Below are 25,536 nucleotides of genomic sequence, written 5' to 3'. Positions count from 1 at the left end.
TGACGCAGTCTGTCACTAGCCATTTTATTTTTCTGAGTCCCTCATATCGGATCTACTGGCAGCATCAACAGGTAATAAAATTATGACTCAGAAAAAAAAATTGCTACTGACAGACTGTATCATACATGTCTTTTTTTATATTTTCCTTTAGTTCCACTTTAATCCTCTTTTAAGCTCAAATTCATGGCACTTTTACTGAATTAGAACATTCTGAAAAATACTTCTGAGTCTGAGACTAGTGTACACTAACCCTTAGGGTGCCCATACACTGTGTGAATTTTGGCCGTTTTTTGAGGAACTGGTCGAAATTCACAGAATGTGTGCCAATATCAGCACCCTTTCGGTCTGCATCTGGTCGAAGGAGCTGGCCAGAAAATGTTTGCACGATAGGAGCTGGCAGCCAATGAGCTGCCCGCTCTCTTTGGCCAGCGGCCGCTGTCAAAATACAATGCAAACAGCGGGATTCCTCAATCGACACTCCTAAGTGTTCATGGAGGAATCTGCTCTATTTTTCTCCTTCAGCCCAAGGGTTGAAGGAGAAAAATAGATCAGTGTATGGCCACCTTACCTGTGACAGGAAGTGGGATCTTTAAGCTGAGCACCAGGCAAACAGCTATATTCACACTAGTGCACCGTGGCGTCCCTAACATCCAGGTAAGGCAAGTGAATGTTGGATTTTCTCGGTTGGTGGAAGCTTAGGAAAAAACATACCCAGAGTTGGGCTTTAGGGCTGAAACACACTTTTGAGGTGCAGAGCATTGAGGCAACACGCACTGCAATGCCCTAATGCACTAAAGCAATGCAGCTCCCACGCACATGCAATGCAGCACACCACAAAGCATGCTAACACACTACCAAAAACCACTGACACTGCCAGTTTTTGTTCAAATCGTAAGCTAACCTTAGATTAACACACGTCTCTTTTGCATCAATTCAATGGATTGACAGCACAATTAATGCTCACTTTATTCTCACGAGGATTGTACATATCTCACAAAGAATTTCCAGCAGTCTGGAAACTTTTTGTGAATGATAGCATTTGAATGTGGGAGGATGAGCCTATTTATGGGTAGTTTTATGTTTTTAGAAAGTCGGAAGAGAAAGCAGATACTGTATATAAATAACTGTAATGTGAGAAATAACATTTTCCATATATGCGAATATGAAATTGGATTCCCAAAGCAAAAACAATGTACATCTCATCATACATATTCAGCAATAATGTCTATCGTTGGGATGATAATTGAAACATATATTGTATCAGATATTTACCTGTCACCTGTTAAAGGCATAATGGTAGTTGCTTGAGTTGAGAATACAATGAAGGACACTCTCAGTCTTGGACTAGAAAGAAAAAAAGAGTAAAAGGAAATCTGTTAATACATTAACACTTGGTAGAATACATTTTTAGGATAAGACCAGTAGTGATAATGACACCAAAACCCACAAACAAATCCTACATTCCTGTGCCTTGTTTTAAATACTTACATATACTGTTTTATTCTTACTATATTTTTTGACATAAGAATGAAGGGAGGGACGGAAAAAAAAGAAGACAAATGAAAGAAGAACAGCAAACAAGTCAAAACCTTAGGCAATTAAAATAGAGCAGATAAATTAAGAAATATATACAGAGGAACTGCCTACAATTAAAACTGACTGTCAAAGCAACCAATAGATCAAGTGATACTTTAAGGGGTCTATTCACAAAGCAGCCGAAGGATCTAGCCGTAGCTTCGGCTGATCCTTCGGCTAGCTTCGGCCCCAGGACCCCTTCGGTTCAGTTCGGTGCAGCTCCGGAAGACGGCCGGCGGCTCAGTTGAGCCGAAGGCATATACTTCGGTTCGACTGAGCCGAGGTGGAAGCCGAAGCTGGCCGAGCGACAGCCTGCTTCTGACAGCTGGGTGGAGCCAGCCGTGATCTTACGGCTGGCTCTGGCCACTTGCAGAGAGATCAGCGTCCCTGGTTACCAGCTAACCAGGGACACTGATCTCCAGACAGCCTAACTCTCCCGGGCGCTCCGGGAGTCTCCCGCTCCCGGCTGCCCAGGAGAGAAACACTGCTTTTTCTTTTTTTTTTATTCTGACACGATGCCGTGTCAGAATAAAAAAAAATTCACTATAGGAATGCCTTGCTAGATTCCTATTGGCTATTTCAATTTGCAATAGCCAATAGCAAACCAGCTATTGTACCCGCACAACACTGCTGCAGTTCTCCATCAGGTCCCCACTAGTGATTGACAGCAGCAGAGGGCGGGTACAATAGCTAGTTTGCTATTGACTATTGCAAATTGAAATAGCCAATAGGAATCTAGCAATGCATTCCTATGGCGAATTTTTTTTTTTGACGGCAGCAGAACCGCCGGCCAATAGAAAACAGTTGGGCAGAGCTAGCTGTCACTGCTAGCTCCACACAATCGTTTTCTATTTATTTTTTTCTACTTTTTAAACTATGTTTCTGTTCTGCTCGGCCCCACTGAGGGACCGAGTAGAACAGCCGAGCCGAATGTCGCTCATCGGCATTCAGCTCTTCACTCACTGCTGTTCGGCATCTATACGAATAGAGTCGAACTCCTCCTGCACTTCCGGTCAGCCGAACGTGCTGAGCATGATCAGCCGACCCGAAGCAACCCGATGTACAGCTGATTTCAGCCGATATACGGCTGAAATCAGTCGTACCAGCCTCAAGTGAATAGCTGAACAGCGTTCGGCTCACTTCGCTTTAGGTGGGTCATTCACTCGGCTGCCTGCGGCAGCTTAGTGAATAGACCCCTAAGTATGTGAATATTAACTTTTCCTGTAAAAGTTGGGAGCACAACCGCCTCCCATCTCCCATGCAGGGCCGGATTTCCCACCAGGCCAACCAAGGCCCGGCCTCGGGGCAGCAGGGAGTAGAGGGGCAGCAGGGGTGTGGAATTCCTATCTCCTGATGCCCAGGACATGCAGTGCTGGGCGGGTCGTTGTTTTCTACATTTACCCCTGCTTTGGGCAAGCATGGCTAAATGTATAGCGAGGAAGCTGCTGCTTGTTTTGTATGCAGCCTACAGGTCTACCAGTCTTCATGGGGGGGAGCTTTTTGGCGGTTTGGGGGGGGGGTGCATTGAGGAACCTGGCCTTGGGGCAGCAGCGAGAGTAAATACGGCCCTGCTCCCATGCTTCTCTTTTTATCTCTTAGGACTCATTCACATCATGTCCATTGAACTGCTCTGATCTCCATTTGAGGTAGTAGGCGGAAAAGAAGTCCAGCTAAAATCTAACGGGTAAAAAAGGCTCTCCAGAAATGGGGGTAAACTGTATAATGTATCTAAATGTATTTAAAGAGAAAACAGGTGCAAAAGATCTTTTATAAGGAGGTTGGAGGTTCTATCAGCAGAACTAAACTTCGCTAGGCTAATGATGAAATCTATGGTAATATGGGACCACAGATGGTTAAGCACTTGTTATGGCAAAGATTTTGGAACAATAGCCCTGCATTATGGATGTGCAGGATCCAGGATTGGTCCATGATATGAAAAAGTGTCCACATTTTTTTTTACTGGGATGAACAAGATTTTCACTTTAATACTTTTCTCTGAAAGAAAATACATCAGGAAAAAATATACTAAGAACAAACAGAGCCAAGACTGAAGGTTTTAGAGGATGTATGACCTATATAGATGGTGACCAGATGGTTCCAAAAGGCAACACCTCTCCTCCAGGGAGAGATAGGGAGCAACTTCCTGACAATCTTCAGTTGAATAGATCTTCTTAAAAACATAAAATAAGGTACACATGCGTATAATGTCACATTACAAAAAAAAAAAGGGTGTACAATGAGTAGGTATCATGGCGTACATAAAGAAAGAAATGGGAGTGGTGCAGCAATTCTAAATGTATAAGCATTGCATTGAAGTATTCGAAAGCAAAATATAGCCTTTTTCAAATAAAGTAACAAACTCAACTCTGTGGAAAGTGACATTGAGGTGAGATGGGATGTACAGTCTGTGGGAAGAGAACAGCAATGTACCTATAACTATAAGGACAGTAGGCAAGAAAAGAAGGGGAGAAAACAAGAACAGAGTAGAGATGGAGGGAAGCAGAGTGGGTGAGGTAGACAGAAACATGGAGTATAGCTGGAGAAAAAAGGACCGACACAAGATCCGCAAGGGTAATGCATCAAATGTGTAGTGAGCAATGATCAAAGTGGGGGAGCACAAAGTGTTTTATTCATGGGGACCATATAATTTTAAATCATGACATCTTAATTTTAACTAACAACTCAGTTACTCTATATTTACAGAACAAATGATTTAGATTAATCAAGATCATTAATGGAAAAAGCATGTCAAACTTCTTAATACGAGGGTAACTAGATTTTGGAATTTCAATCAACTTAGATATGTGTTTCCTATATAAAAAAAAAATCACACAGCTTTGGTCATCTGCTCTCTACAGCAGGTCTGTGGAAGTGCAATACAGATGAAACTCGAATAATTACAATATCATGCAAAAGTAATTGCAGTAATTGCTGCAAAAGGGGCCCAAACCAAGTACTGAGTACATATGCATGCTTATACTTTTCAGAGGTCCGATATTGTTCTATGTACAATCCTTGTTTTATTGATTGCATGTAATATTCTCATTTTCTGAGATTGTGGATTTAGGGTTCTTGGGGTTTTCATGAGCTGTAAGCCATAATCACCACAATTATGACAAATCACGGCTTGAACTATCTTGCTTTGCATGTAATGAGTCTATCTCATATATTAGTTTCACCTTTTAAGTTGCATTAGTGAAATAAATAAACTTTGCACGATATTCTAATTATTCGAGTTTCACCTGTATAGCCCGTTCAAAAGAGAATTTAGAGGACCTCACAAGAACTTGAGCTCATTAAACTGCAGATAAATACAAAGGGATTTCTAAAGATGTGTCTAAGTAAAATGGAGTGTATTTATTATTATGGTTTAGATAAGAACCAACTTACATTGTCAAAAATCCGAAGAACATTTGGATTTAATAAAAATACAAGCTGCATTCAATATCTGAGAGGAAGCCTTCACATCTAACAAGAACGCCAATAAAATTCCAACTTTTATTACTATATATTAGCCAAAATCGGCTTAGTGTTTTCAGCTTATAGTGATATGAAGTATATCAAATACAAGCTGCTTTGTTCACTCTTTAGGAATATTTCAAACAGAAATGTGAAGTGTTGCTCAGTTCTCCAACATGCTCAATGTTTAATGTGATCTGAGTGGCCTTGTCTATATTGTGTATTCAGATGCACAATATGAATTTGCATGAACAAGCACAATTCAGAGGTTTAGACAGTAAGATTGAATAGCACACCAACTGCCAAGTATGCTGAATGCAACTGTGTAGACCAAGATTTCATTCTGATTTTAACAACCTTAGTCTAACTAGATAGCATACAATGTTTCTGGAAGGCTGGTCACCCTTTAAAACATGTACACGGCCTGGCATCTGGATAAACGAAGCATATATTAAACAAGTCTGACTGCATTTGGCATGCCTCAAAAATAGCCATACAGGATAATTATCAGTTATACAATAGTGGAGTTTATCAAGACTGATTGCACTTGGCAGCCAGAGCAATGAAATTTGAACTGTACAATGACCAAGGATTCTCAGGAATTCCTAATACCAACATAGAAAAAAAGATAGATAGATAGATAGATAGATAGACAGATAGATAGATAGATAGATAGATAGATAGATAGATAGATAGATAGAAAACAGTTATGGAGTAATCGAGTACACTGCACACTTTTAAAATGTATTGTTCACAAGATTGGAAAACTAAATTTAGCAAAACTGAAAATGCAAACAAGGGCATAACTAGGATTGTGAAAGATATGGGGCTCCCTTGGGCATGTTGTGAAAAACGGTGCATGTAGGGCACCATAATGAATGGTGGGTGTGGCCTAATTGCTCCAAAAGTATGGTTGAATGGGGTATGGTTAAACAAAATCTGAGCCTACTCCCTGTACACACAACTAAAATATACCACTGTCTTTCAGTAATCACAAACTATGCTTTAATTACTGTGCCACAAGCAAAAATCTTATAGATATAACCCTAACCTCAGCACTTGAAACCTGGCATGCAGCAGTGAGGAGTGGGTGTGGCAGGATTGCACATTGCACAGTAGAATATTGTGGTCAGCAATATGTGTCATAGTTCCCCTTTGTGGCAGCAGGCAGGTAAAATTGGCTGTGTGTATCCTGGTTTGCAAATATGTGTGTCCCAGGTTTAGGCTGTATAATGATTTCTTCCACTAGCGGGTAGTGCTGGGAGTGCTGGAGTGGTAGAGATAATGAGCACAGCTGAAACAAGCTGGGTCATTAGTAGGGCCAACCTTAGGGGTGTGCGAGCTGTGCGGCCGCACAGGGCGCCATGGCAACAAAGGCGCCAGGCAGCCGACACAGCTCGTCCTCGGGACGGATTCTCTCCTCCTCACCGCTGGCCATCCCACATGACAGTGCTCCCTCGTCCGCCCCCCGACTTCAGCGCTGTCCGCTGCGGGGGGCACAGGAGGGATCGCTGTCATGTCAGGATGGAGGAGCAGTGAGGGGGAGAGAAGCCGCGTCCGCAGCTGTCAGGATGGCCGAGCGGGTAGGACTTTGTAGCCGCTGTCATCCTGTCAGTTTCAGTGCATGGCAGAGCGAGGGATCAGTAAATATCAATGATACTTACCGATCCTCTGTGTGAGAAGGACAAACACTGGAGCGATCATGCGATCACTCCAGTGTTTGTAAATAACTGGGGACACATAGTGCTATGTGTCCCCAGTTATGAATGAACAGGCTGTGATATACATCACAGCCTGTTCATTCAAGATTTCCTCAATGGGGAGAAGCACTCAGTTCAGAGGCTTCTCCCCATTCAGAAACTCCTGTTAGTAAATATTTTACTATCAGGAGTTTCTGAATGAATGGGAAGCCTCTGTACTGAGTGCTTCCCATTCATTGAGTGCTGAGGCTGCAGAAAAATAAATTGAGGATTTGGTGTCCTCAATTTCTTTTCTATTTTAAAAGGGAAATGTCAGGGGTCTGTTTGGACCCCTAATATTTCCCCAAAGCCCCCCTAACAGTAAAAAAAATAATAATAATAAAAATAAAAAATTATCAGGGCTCCAACTGGGCACTCATAATATACAAACGTTACTTTTTGCAGATGACATTTTGCTCTTTCTATCTGATCCTGAATCTCAGCTGCCAAAAATATTCGAACATATTAAACTGTTCGGCTCGTTCTCGGGTTTTAAAATTAACGAGGACAAAAGTGAGCTGATGTTCCTATCCCCCGCAGTCCACCCCAGGGAGGAACAATGGGCATCACGCCATTCAATCCAAATTCGCTCCAAGTCAGTTAAGTATCTGGGAATTCAGCTACCCAAAAACACTCAAGAATTATATTCACTCAATTTTACCCCGGTAATACATAAAATCCACCACGAGCTACGCTCGTGGGCCTCACTCCCACTATCCATGATAGGCCGCTGCCACCTAATTAGAATGATTAGCTTCCCACGTCTCTTGTATCCCCTCCAGACCTATACCCCTACTAGTCAAACATACTGATATTTGCTTGCTCAACAAGGCCTTCACAATGTTTATATGGCGGGGAAAAAAAGCCTAGAATAGTATTACGCACGCTACAAAACCTGAAATCCCAACTGGGAGCAAATGTTCCTAACCTGAGAATATACAACCTAGCTTGCCTCTCTCTACATATTCGGGATTGGTTACATGAGACTGAATTCTATTCTAACACTGGCCTGGAACAGTGCCTGGTTCATCCTTGGTCTTTAGCAGGAGTAATACACACACCCATCCACAAACTATCTCCCTTTATTAGATACAATGTGCTCTTGAGGGACACGGTGATATCATGGAAGGAGATGAGGAAGCTGAGCAAACTTAGTGGCATGATAACCACCCTCATACCTATCATGTTCTCCCCGTTGTTCCCCGTGGGCATATCTTCAGAGATCTACAAGATCTGGCACATCAAGGGTGTCCAGAAGTTACAGGATTTAATTAACCCACAAGGCAAATGTAGATCAATGTCAGATTTAGTGACATCCAACATATTATCTCCTTCCCACTTTCTACAATATGGCCAGGTTACCTCATTCCTTAAATCACACATCCATCTCCCCGTTCGTCCAGACAATACCTCCTCTTTCTCCAACATAATTGCACACCCTACACAAGAAAATCTCACTGTCACAGGCGTACTCCATACTTAGATCATCGCATGAGGATTCTACCTTCACAATGCCTTGCTATGCACATAAATGGGCCACGGTGTTACAGATGTCACCTGAAGACACCTATGACCTGATGCTTAGAAGCTGGCAGGCTGTCTGCAAGAATATATGTAGCGAACAATGGAGGGAGATACAATTCAAATTAATTAATAGAGCCTACTGCGCCTTTAACTATGGTCCCGCATGCCCACATACTCCCTGGCTTCAAGAGTGTCCGAAATGCCAAGCCCCTCGCCCTAATGTGACACACCTCTTTTGGGAATGTCCCAACATCCACCGATTTTGGGAGACTATACTCCGCTACATATCATTACTATCACCCCACCAAGGATTCCTTACTCCCTCCTATTGTCTATTCCAGATACCACAAGACTTCTCCACTAATTCCCGCTCGTCATTGACCCAATGTGAAAATCTTTGCCTTTTGGCGGCTAAAAAAGAAATTCTTAGAGCCTGGCTTCTAAACGCTCCTCCCACACTAGCAGATGTTAAAACAACCTTACACCGTCTTACCGTCTGCTCATTCAGAAAATCGATACCAAACACAACCAACACTTAACTGACAGATTCTTTAGGACCTGGACACAGTACTTAGTACATGAATTGACCACGCCTCAATTGAAAGATGTGATGTCGCTGTTTCAATATTCCAAATGGTATTTACTGGCCAAGACCGAGGGATCGCTGGGTGCACTGGATGTACTATGAAATCTCTATGCTATCTATCTCCATAGGTACCTAAGGTTCAGAGCCACTTCACTCATATAGGGCTGAATGGGGGAGAGTCCCAATGATATCACACCTCCTCTCCACCATACTTCACTGACCAACCTACCTTTCACGTACTTTCTTAGGTAATTACCCAGTTGTTAGACATTAACAGCTGCCTTGCTCTTCGACCATACCTGTTTACAGCTAATGTACTTATATATAACACGGCACGTGTTGGGCGCCGCCATCTTGGTGTATACCTAGGTATACATCAAGATGGTGGGGCCAATATTGGCGTGTGACGTCACCTGACGCCACACATGCATAGTGTCATGTAACGTCATGCTCCCCGCCTCCAAGATGGTGGCACGCATTCACAGAACACGCCGGTGGTCAGGCCGCCGCACATTCTCACACAAATTATGATGTGCCTGAATACATTTTTCATACATTGTGGCATATAGTAATTCATTAATCTACACGTAGTCTGGGTTTTGTGTTCTGTTTTCTATTTTTACTTTTCTAGATATACTTACTTGAAAAAAGGGTCTGTATGACAACCTGACACTTTATTTTTATAGACGCTATTTTATTTTGTAATTTATTGTTTACCTTCTGTTGTTTTATTTTATAAGAATGCTTATATTGTGCCTACAAGTTTAATATCTTTGAATAAAAGTTTTATTTTTATCATAGTTTTTAATGTTTCTTTGCGACTTAACAAAATAGGAGTCTTTAAATGGTGCGGATATTGGGGACAATGGGTGTGGTTCCTGGGGGTGTGATCACTGAAGGGTGTGGCCACTGAGGGGTGTGGTCACTGAGGGAAGCTGTAAAGCTTACTCGCACAGGGCGCCTAAAGGCCTAAGGCCGGCCCTGGTCATTAGGCCTCTATAAGAACCTCCAGCCTCTACCCTGGAACCAGTTTCTGTGCCTGAGTAGACTGGGGAGCTTTGTACCTGGCTTCAGTGGTCAGCTGAAGAAAAAAATGCCCAGTATTGATAGTCGGGGTGAAGAAAAATACCAGTTGACAGAGGGAGGGAAAAATTCCCAGTGCTTGTACTCAGTGGGAGGAAAATACCAGGTATTGGTGGTCAGCGAAAGTAAAAAAAACCCTGGCATAGGTGGTCTTTAGAAGGAAAAAATACCCGGAGTCAATGGTTAGCGTCTGTACCCCTACACATTGGTGGGCAGTACTTGTGCCCTCCTTACTTTGGTGATCAGTACCTGTGACTTTTTTATATTGGTGGTTAGTGTCTGTTTTGCCTTACATTGGTTGTAACTGTCTATGCCTCCCATACATTGGTGGTTAGTGTTTGTTTCCTCTTTGCATTGATGTTCCGTGTTTGTGCCCTCCTTACATTGGTAGTCAGTGTCCATGTCCCCCATACATTGGTGGTTAGTGTTTGTTTGTCCTTTACCTTGGTGGTCAGTGTCTGTGTGTCACTTACACTGGTGACCATTGTCTATGTCATCCTTATATTGGTGGGTAGCACCAGTGCCCTCCTTACATTGGTGAGCAGTGTCTGTGCCCCCCCCCCCCCTTTGTATTGGTTGTCAGTTTCTGTACCACCTTACATTGGTGGTCAGTGTCTGTGGCCTCCCTATAATGGTGGTCAGTGTTTGCGCCCCTTTACACTGGTTTTCAGTTACTGTGCCCTCGTACATTGGTGCTCTGCATGCCCCCTTTATGGCCAATATGCCGCTTGTGTACCCCTTTGCTTTTCAGTGATTGTCAATCTGCCCCCCACTTGCTATTCAGTGTGTCCCCCTTTCATTTGTGAGAGCAGTGTTACTAACAGCATTGGCAAGAGATGCACTGGCAGAGGAGGAAGACTGTGGATCAGAAGAATCATCAGCAGAGTAGGAAGGGGAGGGCTCTTAAATGTGAGCATGTTTACATTTGTGAGCTTTTTTTTTCCCTATTTGTGATTGCTCTGCTAGGAGATCACAGCGATCAAAAGGCACCGAACCAGAGACAGGTTTCCTGTCACTAAACAATTACCTCCGCTGTTAGGTTGTGTTTTCACTGTATAATTGTGTCAGGTAACATTTAGCTACCGTTTTTCTGGTTCTTTCCCAGTGTGTTACCAACCAAATTATTAGGGCTCATGAATACAACTGATCTTTATCATAGGCAGTCACACACGTGCGCACACATTATAAAGCTTCATGGAAATTCATACGGCTCATAAACAGAAGGACCTCCATGGCCTGACTTGTTACACAGCTCACCTGTTGCTGTGTAAAGGACACAGCCCTTTTGCAATTGACAGGATGCCTTTAAAGTCCAGTTATACCAGATTAATAGAGAGCAACCTTCAATCATTTGCCTGGATACACAGTACAACAAATTGATTTTTAATTTCTTGTTAGTTGAAAATGAGCTCTTTTAATTAAAACTAGTTAAGCAGAACATTATATTACATTCAGCTTTGCTTTGTATTTGTCTGTTAGGCAATTAGGTGAATCAAGATGAAAACAGACATTTAATGAACATATGAAGATTTTGCCCATAGAGGTTCAATAAGATTTCATCATCATTAGCACTCCAATAATTAACTAATCAGGAATAAGGAGAGTAGTCTGTGACAGTCATGTAGAATTATTGTTGTTGACTATGTCATTTGTTGAAATTTTAGTGCCTGCTTTTATTTTTGACTGATCCATTTCATGCAAGAAGACCCAATAATCAAGTGCAAAGGTCAAAGGAATAACAAAAAGCCCTTATTCTTTAAATGTGTTGTGGGATGTAGCACATACCCGTTTCTGGCATTGTGCTAAAAGCTTATGTCAAGGCAAAAAAAACATATGCAGTACATTTCTCCAATGCATGCACAATTCCCCATGTTTCATTGCTTTATCCCTTTAACCAGTTGACATCCGCGGTGTTAAACCCCCTTCCCATCCAGGCCATTTTTCAGTATTCAGCGCTGCGGTACTTTGACTGACATTTATTTCGTCATGCAGCGCTGTACTGAAATGAATTTTATACCCTTTTTTGGGGACAGATAGAGCTTTCTTTTGGTGGTATTTATTCACCACTGGGGTTTTTATTTTTTTAACTATATTAAGGAAAAATTACCGAAATTAAAAAAAAAAAACAGTTTCCCCTATATTAAATGATAAAACATTTATTATTACCCAATTTTTTTTTGATGTAATACACATCACTTCTGCATTCACAGCCCGGACGGAGATCAGCAAGGAGCTGATCTCCCGTCCTCCTCCTCCTGATGCCCTCCGAGCCGGTCCCGGGATTCAAGATGGGGCAGCGGATCCCGGGATTCAAGGTGAGGGGTCGGGGGGGGGAATCCTGCTCAGGACACTATCTATTTATGTATTACATGTATTTATATAGCACCGACAATTTACGCAGCGCTTTACACAGTAAAGATTCACATCATTTCCTGCCCTCAAGGAGTATCTGCAAGAGGTTTGTATGTTCTCCCTGTGTATGGCCAGCTTAATATGTCGAAAAGAGTGTAATACCTAGGACAGCATGTTTAAATATAAATATTGCTTTGAGGTCTATTGGTACAGATGTTGAACTTTAAAAGGAGAACTATGGGGGTTAGGGCTTTTCCCCATAGTTCTCCGAAGGGTAACGGGAGGACACAAACTAGCTTCCTCCCGTTACCCAAAGCTCAGTATACCGCAAGCTGCAGCTCGCGGTATACTGAGACGCCGCAGCTGAAGTGGATCCCGACAATTATGTCTGGATCCGCCCAGCTCCGTGAGTGACAGCTGGCTCTGCCGATCTAGAGGCAGAGCAAGCTGTACCCGCCCCCTCCCCCGTCCGTTCCACCAATCAGCGCTGGAGGATCGGACAGGGGAGGGGAGAATCCAGTCACTCCCCTGTCACGGCTCTCTGCAGTGACAGGATCGAGAAGTGAGCGAACGATGGTATGTGTTCGCTCACTTCCACATCTACTGAGCCGACCTGTGACAGTTTCATTGTCACAGATTATGAGGCTGAGTGAAAAGCACTCACCTCATAATTCTCCTTTAACGGTACCAAATCGACCATAGTAATTATACAATGTCATATTTATCTAAATGTTTGAATTATTGGTACTTCACATTGAACAATTTATCTTAGAAAGACCATTGAGGTTTATGCCTAGATCTACCACTGACCAGCTAGACACAATCCAACATACTTTATCCAAGTCACATACAGATATCATAGAAAAGATTTTACCACCAAATGTATGATAACATAGATGCTGGCGATTCAGTGGAGTAAAAACAATTCTCTACACATTTCACGAGAACTGTATGGCCTGCTTTCATCAAACTTGTTTGATCAAAATGAGTATTAATCTGTAGTAAATATATTTACTATTAAGTGGATCTATTCTATTTGGTTTGCATCAGGTCAGAGTAAATGTTCACCCATGACCGCTTGAAAGGTGATGATTTTCTTTTAACCAGTGACCACTGTTAAGGTGCCCATACACCTTACAATTATCTGCAGATTTTCTGTGGTCAGATGGAAAAAGTGCAACAGATTGGCCCAGGTGGAGATTACTCCATCCACACAGTTAAGTGTAGATGGAGGAATCTGTTGCACCTTTTCCATCTGACCACAGAAAATCTGCAGATAATTGGAAGGTGTATGGCCAGCTTTAGGGATCCCATTCCTGGTCACTGGCCACTCAGCAGCTTCATCATGCATTAATAAAACACTCAGCCAATGACCCTTTAAAAACTGTGATGTGAGAAAGAAAGAAGGTACAAAAAGAGACAGCTAGATGATCACTAGGAATACACAATGCATATTACATAGCTGTAAAGGAATGTTGTTTGCTGCCCATTGGTTACATAGGGTCAGATAAGGATCTGTTGAGCAAGGTTTTATTAAGGAAGGAAGACATTAGGAAGGAAGTATTGTTTAAGTTTTAACTTGATTTACTTGACTTGTTAGACATAACAATAATACTGATTTGTCTCATAGAAAATAAAAATAAAATATTTAATTTGCTGTACACTGTCATACACTTTATTTTATATTGTTTGGATTAAAGTAAGAAAGTAAAAACAAAAACAAAGGGCAGTGTCTTAACATATTTAGATAATCTGAGAACAAATTTGCTGACATCTTTTAAACATTAATGAATATAATATGACACAACCACTGATGCACTTATCTTCCAGATGTATTGTAAATGGTATTATTTAAATAAGCAGAATCAGATCAGGATTAATTGAAGCATAACCACAGAAGCAAATAAAATTGCTCATGTCATGATATCTAAGTATGGAGATCCATGACAACATATTATGTTTAACACATTTGTTATATTTTGGCCTTTATGAGGTGAAACAGTAACTGGTAATGAAACAAAATCCTATCATTTAAAGAAGTTAAGATCTGCGGGTTTCACCATATGCTGAAAAACATTTTACGTATCTTCCTGTTTATGCCTGACACCAATCCAATTAACTACGTAGAACATGAACGTGCCAGATTGCAACATTCTTTTACTGAGAGCACACGCAATGCCAAAGCTTCAGCCATATCCATGTACAATAATATTTTTTTTGCATGTAGACACTAAACAACAAGTTCATCCTTAATTATTTTTTAGTAAGCTATTACATGTCACTTTAGTAGAAAAAACCACTGCTTCTTTGCTCAAGCACTGAACAATATTGAATTCTTTCTACTTTTATTGTTAAAGGAGCATTATCCATACATACTGGATTCTGTCAGCCAATAGGCTGGGCTGAGACCTGAAGTTATAGATGCTGCCTGCAGAACAGTTATTGCAGCAGTTTTGTAACCATAACACTACTGATCTAGGCTTTGAGACAATGTTATTTGACAACAAAGTCGGGGGAAAGGAAGTGACCAGTTATCCAACAGCATACATAACTAAAGTAGAGATTACCTATTGATGGAATAGTATCTTTTGTGCTATAACATGACAATTGTGGTCAGACATCAACCACAGTGAGGAAAAAGCTAGACATCTGCAATCTTCATTTGTTTTGGTAATTAATGGTAATTATTATGTCCAAAAGTGAGTCACAAACAGAACTATTTCATTAAACAAATGAAGGTGCAAAGCAAAAAGAACAAAAACAATAACTTCATTTTTTTTTACTGCTACAAACATGAAGTGCAACTGTAGACAAAACTTTTTTTTTTTAATTTTGGATAAAGTGGAGAGAGATTAGAACACCTGATCAGTGAAAGTGAAAGAAAATCCCAAATCCCCAAATTTTGGGTTGTCATTAGACATGTGAGCTATGGAAAAATTTGGTTCACTTTGGTTCGGATCTGAAATTTAATTTGGTTCAGGTTTCTAATTTGGAAAATATCCGAATTTTCGTTAGTTTTGGATGAGTTTACAAATATTCGTTCCGAATACCACAGAAAACCATATACAGATAATAATACTAAAGCTGAATCTCCTAGACCCCAATGGCATTCATGATCTGAATTTCCGAATGGCATTTGGGAGCTCCAAAACTCAGCTTTACTATTATATGTATATACTGTATATGGCTCCCATGTTTCCGTAACGAAAATCCATGTTCAGACCCATTCCGATGCATTAAACCGAAAACACATCTGGTTGGCCAGAAAAGTCACATGTATGGTTCAGTTTAGTTTTTGAACAAAATTCGGACGGGATCCGAAATTTGGATTCGAATGCATTGGGATTCGGAAATTCGGATGTGGCCGAATGTCCAAATACCAGAAAATGTGTTCGATTTTTGACTTGGAATAAAACGAATCGCACATGTCTAGTTGACAAAGCTGCTGAAAGTCAAACGGCCCCCCCTCCTACAATGCTAATGTAAAGAGGGACATCCTTTTCAGATGTCCCTCCAGCGCTGGTGCAGGTACTCTGACCCAGCGCTGACTCCTCTGTCCTCCTCTTCTCTCATGTCTCATGGAGTCTGTGTGGGTGCACGCTACTCCATAGACTTACCTTATTTCTCTCCATGTCTCCCGGCCAAACATCTGAACTGCGCATGCGCCTGCCCCAAGATTCTTTGCGGCCGCCCGAGACTCTTCAGATGTTCGGACGGGAGCATGCGGCGAAGACACAGGTAAGTTTAAAACATTTTTAAAAGGTTTTTTTTTTTTTTAAGTTTTTGCATATGTCTACTGCTTGCTAGCAGTAGATAAATGCAAACAAAGTGAGGGCTTAATAACCCTTTAAAGTTGTCAGGTTGCAATAGAGATTCCTTCTACTGGCATTATCTCCAGGTAAGAAACTTCACAATAAATTCACAAAAAAAAGTATGCTGTAAGTCATCATGCCAAACATGATGCAAAACAGGTTTAGAGTTTATGTTCACTTTAAAGTGACATTAAAGCCAAAAATGTTTCCCCTCCCCCCATGTAAATGTTAGCACTTACCTCAAATGATGTCTCTTATTCTGATCTTCCTCTTCTTTCCCCATGTTTTCATGTGTCCCTCCAGCGGTGCGGCGTCACTCCGATCCAGCGCTGACTGCTCTGTCTCTCCGATCAAGCGGTGTCTGCAGGCGGGTGCACACGTCCATAGACTTACCTTGCGTCTCTGCTCGTCTCCCGGCCGAGAATCGGAACTGTGCATGCGCCCGCCCCAAGATCCTTTGCGGCCGTACGAGCAGTTCCTGATTCTCGGCGCGGGAGCGAGCAGCGATAACGAAGTAAGTTTAAAACCAGTTCAAGCGTTTTTTTTTTTTAACTTCTTGCCTATATCTACTGCTTGCTAGCAGTAGATATAGGCAAAAAAAACAGAGGGTTTAGAACCCCTTTAAGAAACAGGAAAACTGATTGACTGGTTGTCAGACTTGTTCCTTTCAATGTGGAAACTTTAAAAACCCTGTTGCTGCTACAGTGACCACAATAATGGAGAGTGTGATCCATATTCCTTTGGTCACAATTCTGTTTTGTTGTTCAAAGGAGGTATGAATGTACATTAAATAATTTGCCTGAAACAGAAAAATTATGCTTACCTCACAAATCTCTGGGTTAGATTGGCCACAAATTGATAGATCTCTATCCAGTTATTTGCTACACTCCCTAGATAGATAGATAGATAGATAGATAGATAGATAGATAGATAGATAGATAGATAGATAGATATGTAGTAGTATAATGCAATACAATATGATTAATAGCTTATAGAATGTTTTTCTTTGGATTATTTGCAGTGTTATGGTCCTGGGGGGTTTAATGCCTAGCTGTCATGCTGACCCATTGTACTGTGCACTTTCTGCTACATGCTTGCTTCAAGTCAGTGACTCAAAAGGTTAAAGCAAGACAGCCAGGCAGCTAGCAGTTTCAGGAAGAGATCATTAATGGCAGTCTACAGGTTTCCCTCAGTGCATATTTCCTTTACCGCGACTATAAGAATATGCATATGGTAAATGTTACTGCTGGCTTGTTTTTAAAGGTGCACGTTCAAAATATGTCATCCCTTTCTTGGCTTGGCTTCAATTCAGTAACTCATTAGGCAGTAAAGCCAGGATCTATATGGATCAATATAGTGCACAGAACTTAGAGCAACGGATGTTCCCATATGCCTGTTCTCAAAGGTTCACATTAAAGGATAACTGTACATTTAAATTAACCCCCAATCCCACCCCCTTGGCTCTGCTCATCATATTGTAAAATATCACTACTGACCTCAGATACAGGTAAACAAATGTTCCCGTGTTTCCTGCCCAAGGCCAAGCAGTGTTTACTTTGGGCAGAGTTTAGGCAGATCTGTGATCATTACATTTGTCCTGCTCTCAAAACAGACAATAATAGCTTTGTGCAGAGCAGCACGTGGATGGTCATTATTATTCTCTATGACAGCCTTGTTTAATTTATCATGGATATGCACAATTTAAAGCAGACACTGCACTTTATGCAAGGTCTACTTGTTTAGTGTGGCTCCTCAACAACCTTAAACTACCAAAAGAAAAAAAAAAGAAAGAAAAGAAAAAACCGTGTGGGGACTTTATACCGCAAGGTGAGGCTACAGCAGAGAAAAGTAGTGTCTCCTCACTAAATGTGGCCTACTCAGCACTCTGGGTTTTTGTCAAAATGATAATGAAATCCCCTTCACCTAGGCAGCACTTGTGGAAGTGGGCGTAAAGTAAGTGAGTATAACTTTTCTCCACACTAATAAGTGGACCTTGCAATTGTAGTGCAAAACCCACTTCAAATACTGCCAGGCTGTAGGCAGGTCACCACATTGCTAGCAATCATTTATCTGATTCTGAGTTGTGTTCAGGGACCAGGAGGGTGAAAGGGTGTATGCAGTATATACATACATAGTATTTTAGGGCAGTCTTGCATGGTCATTACATGTTTCTTGCTTTGTAGTACTGGCTTCATTATTTTCTTTTTCATTGTAAGTTTATGGGGTTTACTATCTAAAGGTATAGAGAATATTCCTGCAGCAAAGTAAATGTTCACTTAGCTTAATGAACAAGGAGAGGCTCGGCTCACTGTCCAAAACAGAAGTTTTGCTTGCACACGACTGGAAGATTGAAGTGAACACAGATTCACTTTATTCACTAAAAGCTGACCATGCACTCACAGATTTATTTTGCTAAGCCTGTGGGCTGAGCAGGAGCGTAACTAGAAATCACACGGCCCCATAGCAAAATTTTGTATGGGGCCCCGTGATTGCTAGTTATGCCACTTGCAGAGCCCACCATAGACTCTCTATGGTGGGCTCTGCAAGGTCTCAGTACGCCTCTTACCTGTCACCTCCGTGGTCGCCGCCGCCGGGCCCCTGCCTCCTCTTCCGTTCCCGGGCTCCACCTCCTTCTATCGACGGGCCCCGCCTCCCCTTACATCACTGGCCCCACCTGCTCTTAGATCGCTGGCCAGTGATGTGAGAGGAGGCGGGGTTGCTGTTAGGTGGGCCCCGCCTCCTTCTTTACTGCAAATGCCGGTGTAACCGGCCTATTCTGCCGCATCTGCTGGCTGTCACTGACACAGCTCCGCAGCGGCTGTGAGGGGGAACGTTCTCCTTCACAGCAGCTGCTGAGCTATGTCAGTGACAGCCAGCACCCGAGACGCCATAGCGACCCAGGCGGCCCACACGGCATCAGAGGGATGGCGGGCCCCCCTGTGCACAGGCCCCATAGCGGCCGCCTGGGTCGCTATGGCGATTGTTACGCCACTGGGGCTGAGCCAGGACATCTAAGAGATTCATCCATCCATGCTAAACAGTGAAGGTAAAGGAATCCCGCCTTCCCTCCGACTATTGGATTCTGACAGCTGTCAAAATACCCACAGTGACAGCTGCTGACTGGCTGCAGTCACTGTTTGGCTGACAGTATTCGGCCCAGCTCCTCTGACAAACTTCGACTGAATAATCGACTTTTGTTGAGCTGACGTGACCACCCACTGTTAGAATTTCAGCCACTTCCAGTGACAAAATTCTAACAGTGTTTGGTCAGTTTATACTCGGTATACCAGGGGTGCCCACAATTTTTTGTGTTAAGATCTACTTTTCAAATGACGAGCTACATGAGATCTACCAACAAAAAAAAACCTTCCTCGCTCTTTCTCCTGGCTGTCTCTCCTTGTTCTCTCTCCGGGCTGTCTCTCCTTGCTCTCCCTCCTGGCTGTCTTTCCTCGCTTTCTCTCTCCTGGCTGTCTCTCCTCGCTCTCTCCCCTGGCTGTCTCTAGCCCCCTCTCTCACCTGGCTTACCTTGCTGTATTTTGCAAACAGTGCAGTGCACCAGGCTGTGTAAACTAATATTCTTTGATGTAATACATAGCACTTCAAACACCAATATCCACCAGAAAGGTGTCGGGGAGCTTGGCTCAGCAGACTCAGGCTAATAGGTAATCATGTGTGCACAGCTAAATAAATATACCAAAATGGAATAAAGGGGCCACCATTCACACTCCTCGTGATCTACCAGCATCAGCTTTGAGAGCTACTGGTAGATCACGATCTACCTAATGGGCACCCCTGCGGTATACATTTTTCTAAGTGAACAGTCCTTATTCATAGAGTAAATCAACCCCAGTGCATCAAATTGACAACAGACTTCCTATAAAGTTTATTGACCTTATCTCAACAGTCTTTAAACAAGAATGCTAATTGCACAATTTCCAAATAGAATATTAAAGGAGAACTATGAGATGAGTGATTTCCACTCACCTCATAGTTCTAGCCGACCTGTGACAATGAGACTGTCACAGGTCGGCTCAGTAGATCGGGAGGTGAGCGAACACATACCGGGTTCGCTCACCTCTCGATCCTGTCACGTCTCTCTGCCATGACAGGGGGAGGGCTGGATTCCCCTCTGCCCGCTCCGATCTGCCAGCGCTGCCTGGCGGAACGGACTGGGGAGAGGGCGCTTACAGCTGGCTCTGCCTCTAGATAGGCAGAGCCAGCTGTCACTCACGCAGCTGGGCGGATCCCGTCATCTACGTCGGGATCCGCTCCGGCTGCATCGTCTCAGTATACCGCGAGCTGTAGCTCGCGGTATACTGAGCTTAGGGTAACGGGAGGACGCTAGTTTGTGTCCTCCCGTTACCCTAAGGAGAACTATAGGGAAAAACACTGACCCCATAGTTCTCCTTTAAAGGGAGATATACAAATCTGTGTATGAAATAAAATAGTATACAGATGTTTACTTTATTTTAAAGTATAATTAAAATCAAAATGTCTTCTTGAAAACATTATAGTTTGCCTTTAATGAAAGAGCAGAGAGGTAAGGATGATTGTGTACAGATATCCCAGCAATGTTATTAGGGCAGCGCCCTTAGCATCAGTTTCCTACAGAACTACACACAGCACTGGGCTGCTGGTTTGCCAATATAATTCAAATGATAACACATGCAGTCCTGGTTTTCAAAGCAGTATCAGTTATCCTTATTATATAGTCTGAATTTTCTAAAGAAACTAAACAACCACCTTTGCCTTCAAAGTCACATACTAAATTTAGACTTGTTTCAGGAAATTGGGGCTCATACAATGCAATTCCTATATATATAATTAGAGGAGGAATGTCAAACTGGTGTTTATAGTTCATATGTGGTCCTCTTACTCTTCCATTGGGGCTTTATTAAATGTCCTCCATGGCAGTGCCCAGCTCCCCATGCCCTTTTCTAACAATACCTTGCCTATTAATGTTGAAAATGGCTAAAATGTAGTATCAAGATTCACCCCTCCCTTATACCTCAATGGGGTTCAGTTTACTTCTAAAATCTGATTTGGAGGACTTCACACGAGATTTGACAAACCGCCCACAAAACACCCTACGAACTTGGACAGATTCACACATCCTCACTTTTCAGCTTGACCAAATCCAAAATGAGAAAGGATGAAAACGTATCCACTAAAAAACATCCAATAACCAATATCTTCTACAAGCAGGTCAGCAACTGAGATGGGATGAGGCTGAATGTGGAGCAATCAGCCAACACAAAGACAATTATCAAAACGCAGGTCAGGAAGCAAGATTTGGAAAGAGTCTACAGACCTTTCGGTGGTGACATTGTTTGCAGTGGACATAACACAGGGTTATTCACTAAAGGGTGAAGGGTTTGGAGAAGGCAGGAGAAGTGAACAATCTAGGCCAAAATATCTGATTTGGAAAAAATTATCCAATTCAGCTCACTTTCCAGTTCAGCTATGTTGTCCTAGATTGTTCACTTCTCCTGCCTTCTCCAAACTCTTCACCCCTTTGTGAATAACCCCCAACAGACTCAGAAATGGAGCTGGAAAGAAAAATGAAGGCATGCTTCCAGACCCATACACTGAATGCCAGACTAGAGGACTCTACACTGAAACAGCTGGTGGCTGCCATTTTGGTGAAGACACAAATACAGTAAGGGCTAGATGGAAAAATATTTCTAGACACACTAGAGGTCAAACGTTCCTGATCCCAGGCTCTAAAAGGCTGATGCCATTTTAAGTCAGACAAAGATACTAATAAGATAACATTTTGCTGTCCCTCTTTTTTTTCCAACAAACATCTGAAAATGTATCAGTCTCACTCCACCGTCATTTCTTTCATCTGCTGCTTTTAAGCATCTCTATCATAATATGGGCACTGCATAGCTAGTAGGGATGTTCAGATACCAGTTCAGATACCAGTGCCGATACTTTTTTATGAGAACTACCAGGGTTACAGCCGGTACAGCTGGGACCTGTCTCTGGCACTCCACCACTGTCCTGATAATCATTAGTCTGTATTGTTTTAGAAAAACTGCCAAATGACACTAAACAAAAATGTATCAGTAATTGGTTTCTGTGAGTACTTGGACAAGTACTTGTACTTGGTCTGGAAAAATGGTATCGGTGCATACCTAAAAAATGTGCTCCTTAAAAATATTAGCTGCTTCCTAAACCTGAGTTTTTCCTCTAGTCTAGTCTTTGAGCTGGAAAAGTATCTGTAGCTAACCTTTTAAAAATGCTATTTGCCAGGCTGTGCCTAACTTAAGTACTTCTAAATCACTGACCCAGAGCAAGCATGCAGCAAATGAATGTCAGAGAAAAGTCTGAAATGCTTATCTCTGTGCTTTTTCTGTCACTGACTTAAAATGTTTTGCAGGCTATGGACTAGGAAGACAGCAAAGCAACTAGTATTTTCAAAAGCAGAGTCATAGTTTATTTCTCTCATGCCATTTACACTACACAGCAAAATTTGAGATTTGCATGTAGCTCCATTGACCTCTGGATCTACTGAACATTTGACAGTTGGCTTCCTGTAAACTGCTTTTGTTCATCATATGCCCAGTTAGAATTACCCAGAACACTGTGCTGAGCATTCCTTTTTTTCTGCACAGTCACTGACAGCCATTACAGTAATATTATGATGTTTTAAATGTAGAAGAAAAAGATTAACATAGTGTGGTATTTCAGTAGAATACCCACAAGCAGATTATAGGTCTGTGTGGCTAGAAGTGGTAAGAAACTTCCTTGAAAGTGGTGCCCCACATTTGTAAATGTATAAGCCTCTGCAGGTCAAAGACAATGTTTCACATTCTGTTGGAACTTGTCTTGTGTCAGAAAACAAGTGGTGAATGTCTACTTTTCGACATTATTGGGTTCAAAATTGTTGTCCTGTGGTTAAGAGCATCACAGGAAATGAGCATACCATGTGACACCATGAACCACAGGCCAGAAATTCTCAGCATCATACTTGAGATTCTGTGAAGATTGATGAGTGTTGGACAGAGAAATGTATGCAGTCACGTCTGTATGTAACTGGTGAAATTAAAACTGCTATGGCGTAACAGAATAGAGTAAGGATGGTGAGTCCAAAGCCAGTGTTAATAGCTGGCAGTTACAAAATTCAGTGTCGAACTGAATTCATGTCTCCTCTCACTTGAATGGCCATAACACACAGCAATTATAATAAAAAGGAAAAACCGTGCCAGCACATTTACAAAACCAACAGATGGAAAATTCATAGTAACTGGATTCATAAATAAGTATAAAGCAAGCTAAGACACCACAGTCCACACCTACATCCTCAGCTTTTCAAAAGACTTTGATATGATATATTTGAGGATGTAATACTGTCAGTACCCTTGGAGATTCTGCCATTTCTAAAAATGATGTGTATCTTGGATGCATTTGAACATTTTGAACCCACTAATTTCAAAAAAGGGGGCATTCAGCATGTATTCCTGATACAAAACGAGTTCTAGAAGTAGAAAAAGGCTATTTGAGCTAAATGACCTTTACACACACAAGCACTCAGAAAAGCATTTCTTTTTCCACTGTTACATTACAATAAAATAGGATTGTTGCATCTGTGGATGCTGATGCTACAGTGTCTACTCTACTGTATTTTTCAGTATACCCAGGCATGCCACAATTTGTAACTTGTGGATTGTGTACTCAATGAACACATGCACTCACTAACTAAAATCTGCACTAGTTTCCAGCCACTCAGATCAGATACTGTATAATATGTCTTTATTTTCGAGCAGATTTGATTGGGGTCATAGGACAGTTGCCAACATGCCTAAAATGGTGAAAGCAAATCATGTGGATAGCTCATATTAACTAATCTAAAACTGCTTTATCATATTTACAGAACATACTAAATGCACAGTGTTCAGGGCAAATCTTGTACAATTTTATAGCATTTGAGTTGCTGGATAGTGATGTGAAATAATGTGGAACAAAGTTCCAACAGCACTAAAGCAATATAATTTAAAATAAACCCAAACCTGTTTATTTTATACTGCTCATGAACCAAATGAGGATGGGGGAATCAGGAGCACTGCCAATAAACCACACATCTCTCATTGTATTTAGAACAATTATCATGATCAACATTAACATGATTTCAGAATAAGGGTTTCTGTTTTTGAATGGTGGATATCTACTTTCACAGACCTATGGAAGAAAGCTGCCCATAGAGTGAAACTGTAGATGCAGGCACGGACATCTTTGTTGGCCTACACAGCAGTGTGGAGCAGGCAAGCTACAGAATCTTCCAGGACCAGTTTATTAAGAAGTTAGTAAGTAAGTCTTTTACAGCTGTCTGCGGCTCAACTTGAAAGATTCCCTTCACTTGCTGTTCTTGGGACAGCAATATCACCAAGACAAAAAGTTTGGGGAAATCTCAAACAAAAATAAATTGTTTTGGCTGGAGTTGGCAGGTCCAAGTCCAACCCTAACCAAGACCATGGTAGAAATGACATTTCCTTGTCTTAGTTAAAGGAGAACTATGAGATGAGTGATTTTCACTCACCTCATAGTTCTAGCTGACCTGTGACACTGAGACTGTCACAGGTCGGCTCAGTAGATCGGGAGGTGAGCGAACACATATCGGCGTTCGCTCACCTCTCGATCCTGTCACGGCTCTCTGCCGTGACAGGGGAGGGGCTGGATTTCCCCCTCCCCGCTCCGATCCGCCAGCGCTGACTGGCAGAACAGACAGGGGAGGGGGCGGGTATAGCTGGCTCTGCCTCTAGATAGGCAGAGCCAGCTGTCAGTCACGCAGCTGGGTGGATCCCGGCACAATTGTTGGGATCCGCTTCAGCTGCGGCGCCTCAGTATACCGTGAGCTACAGCTCGCGGTATACTGAGCCCAGGGTGACGGGAGGACACTAGTTTGTGTCCTCCCGTTACCCTAAGGAGAACTATGGGGAAAATACTTAACCCCATAGTTCTCCTTTAAAGCTGAACTCCAGAAAAATACATACAAATACAGATGAAATACACAGGGATAAGGAAGCTGTTTTGCTGGCCAAAGGATTTGCTAATCTATCCAATCAGTGCTTACTGACCAAATAATTTATTTACAGTATGTGTACAGTCTCTCATGCTATTTAAACAGCCCCATCACACAGCACAATCAGAAGAGCCCGGAGGGTAAAGCAGCTCTTTTTCTGTTACAGTTAAAGAAGTTCAGCTAATGAAAAAACTTATCCTTGCAGTGAGGCTACCGCCACACTGAAAGGGTTAACTTCTCACTTTGTCTAGGGGGCTCCAATAAAGCTGTATTACTCACCTGATCCTTGGTCTCGTTGTGGTCAGCGCTCACCTCTCTCCCCCTCCGCTCTGGCTATGAAATCAATGGGCCTGCATAAAACCTAATTACATCAGTGGGACT

General features: G+C 42.2%; 1 protein-coding gene across 2 annotated transcripts in view; it reads right to left on the bottom strand.

Moving 5' to 3' along the window:
* Positions 1-25,536, bottom strand: part of ANTXR2 (anthrax toxin receptor 2) — a 175,852-nt gene that overhangs the window by 146,705 nt on the left and 3,611 nt on the right. The window contains exons 3-5 of one of the 2 annotated variants that reach the window (XM_018571779.1): positions 18,805-18,809; positions 16,954-17,020; positions 1,273-1,344 (exon numbers count right to left, since the gene is read on the bottom strand). In XM_018571779.1, the coding sequence (XP_018427281.1) occupies positions 1,273-1,344; positions 16,954-17,020; positions 18,805-18,809 (144 nt within the window). The remainder of the gene's footprint in view (positions 1-1,272; positions 1,345-16,953; positions 17,021-18,804; positions 18,810-25,536) is intronic. The other variant, XM_018571780.1, reaches the window with a different exon arrangement.

Source organism: Nanorana parkeri, unplaced genomic scaffold (genome assembly GCF_000935625.1).
Source record: "Nanorana parkeri isolate BGI_ZX_2015 unplaced genomic scaffold, ASM93562v1 scaffold1836, whole genome shotgun sequence".
In the NCBI taxonomy this organism is placed as follows: Eukaryota; Metazoa; Chordata; class Amphibia; order Anura; family Dicroglossidae; genus Nanorana; species Nanorana parkeri.
The sequence above is the reverse complement of the archived record's forward strand: the minus strand, read 5'-3'. Positions and strand labels throughout refer to the sequence as shown.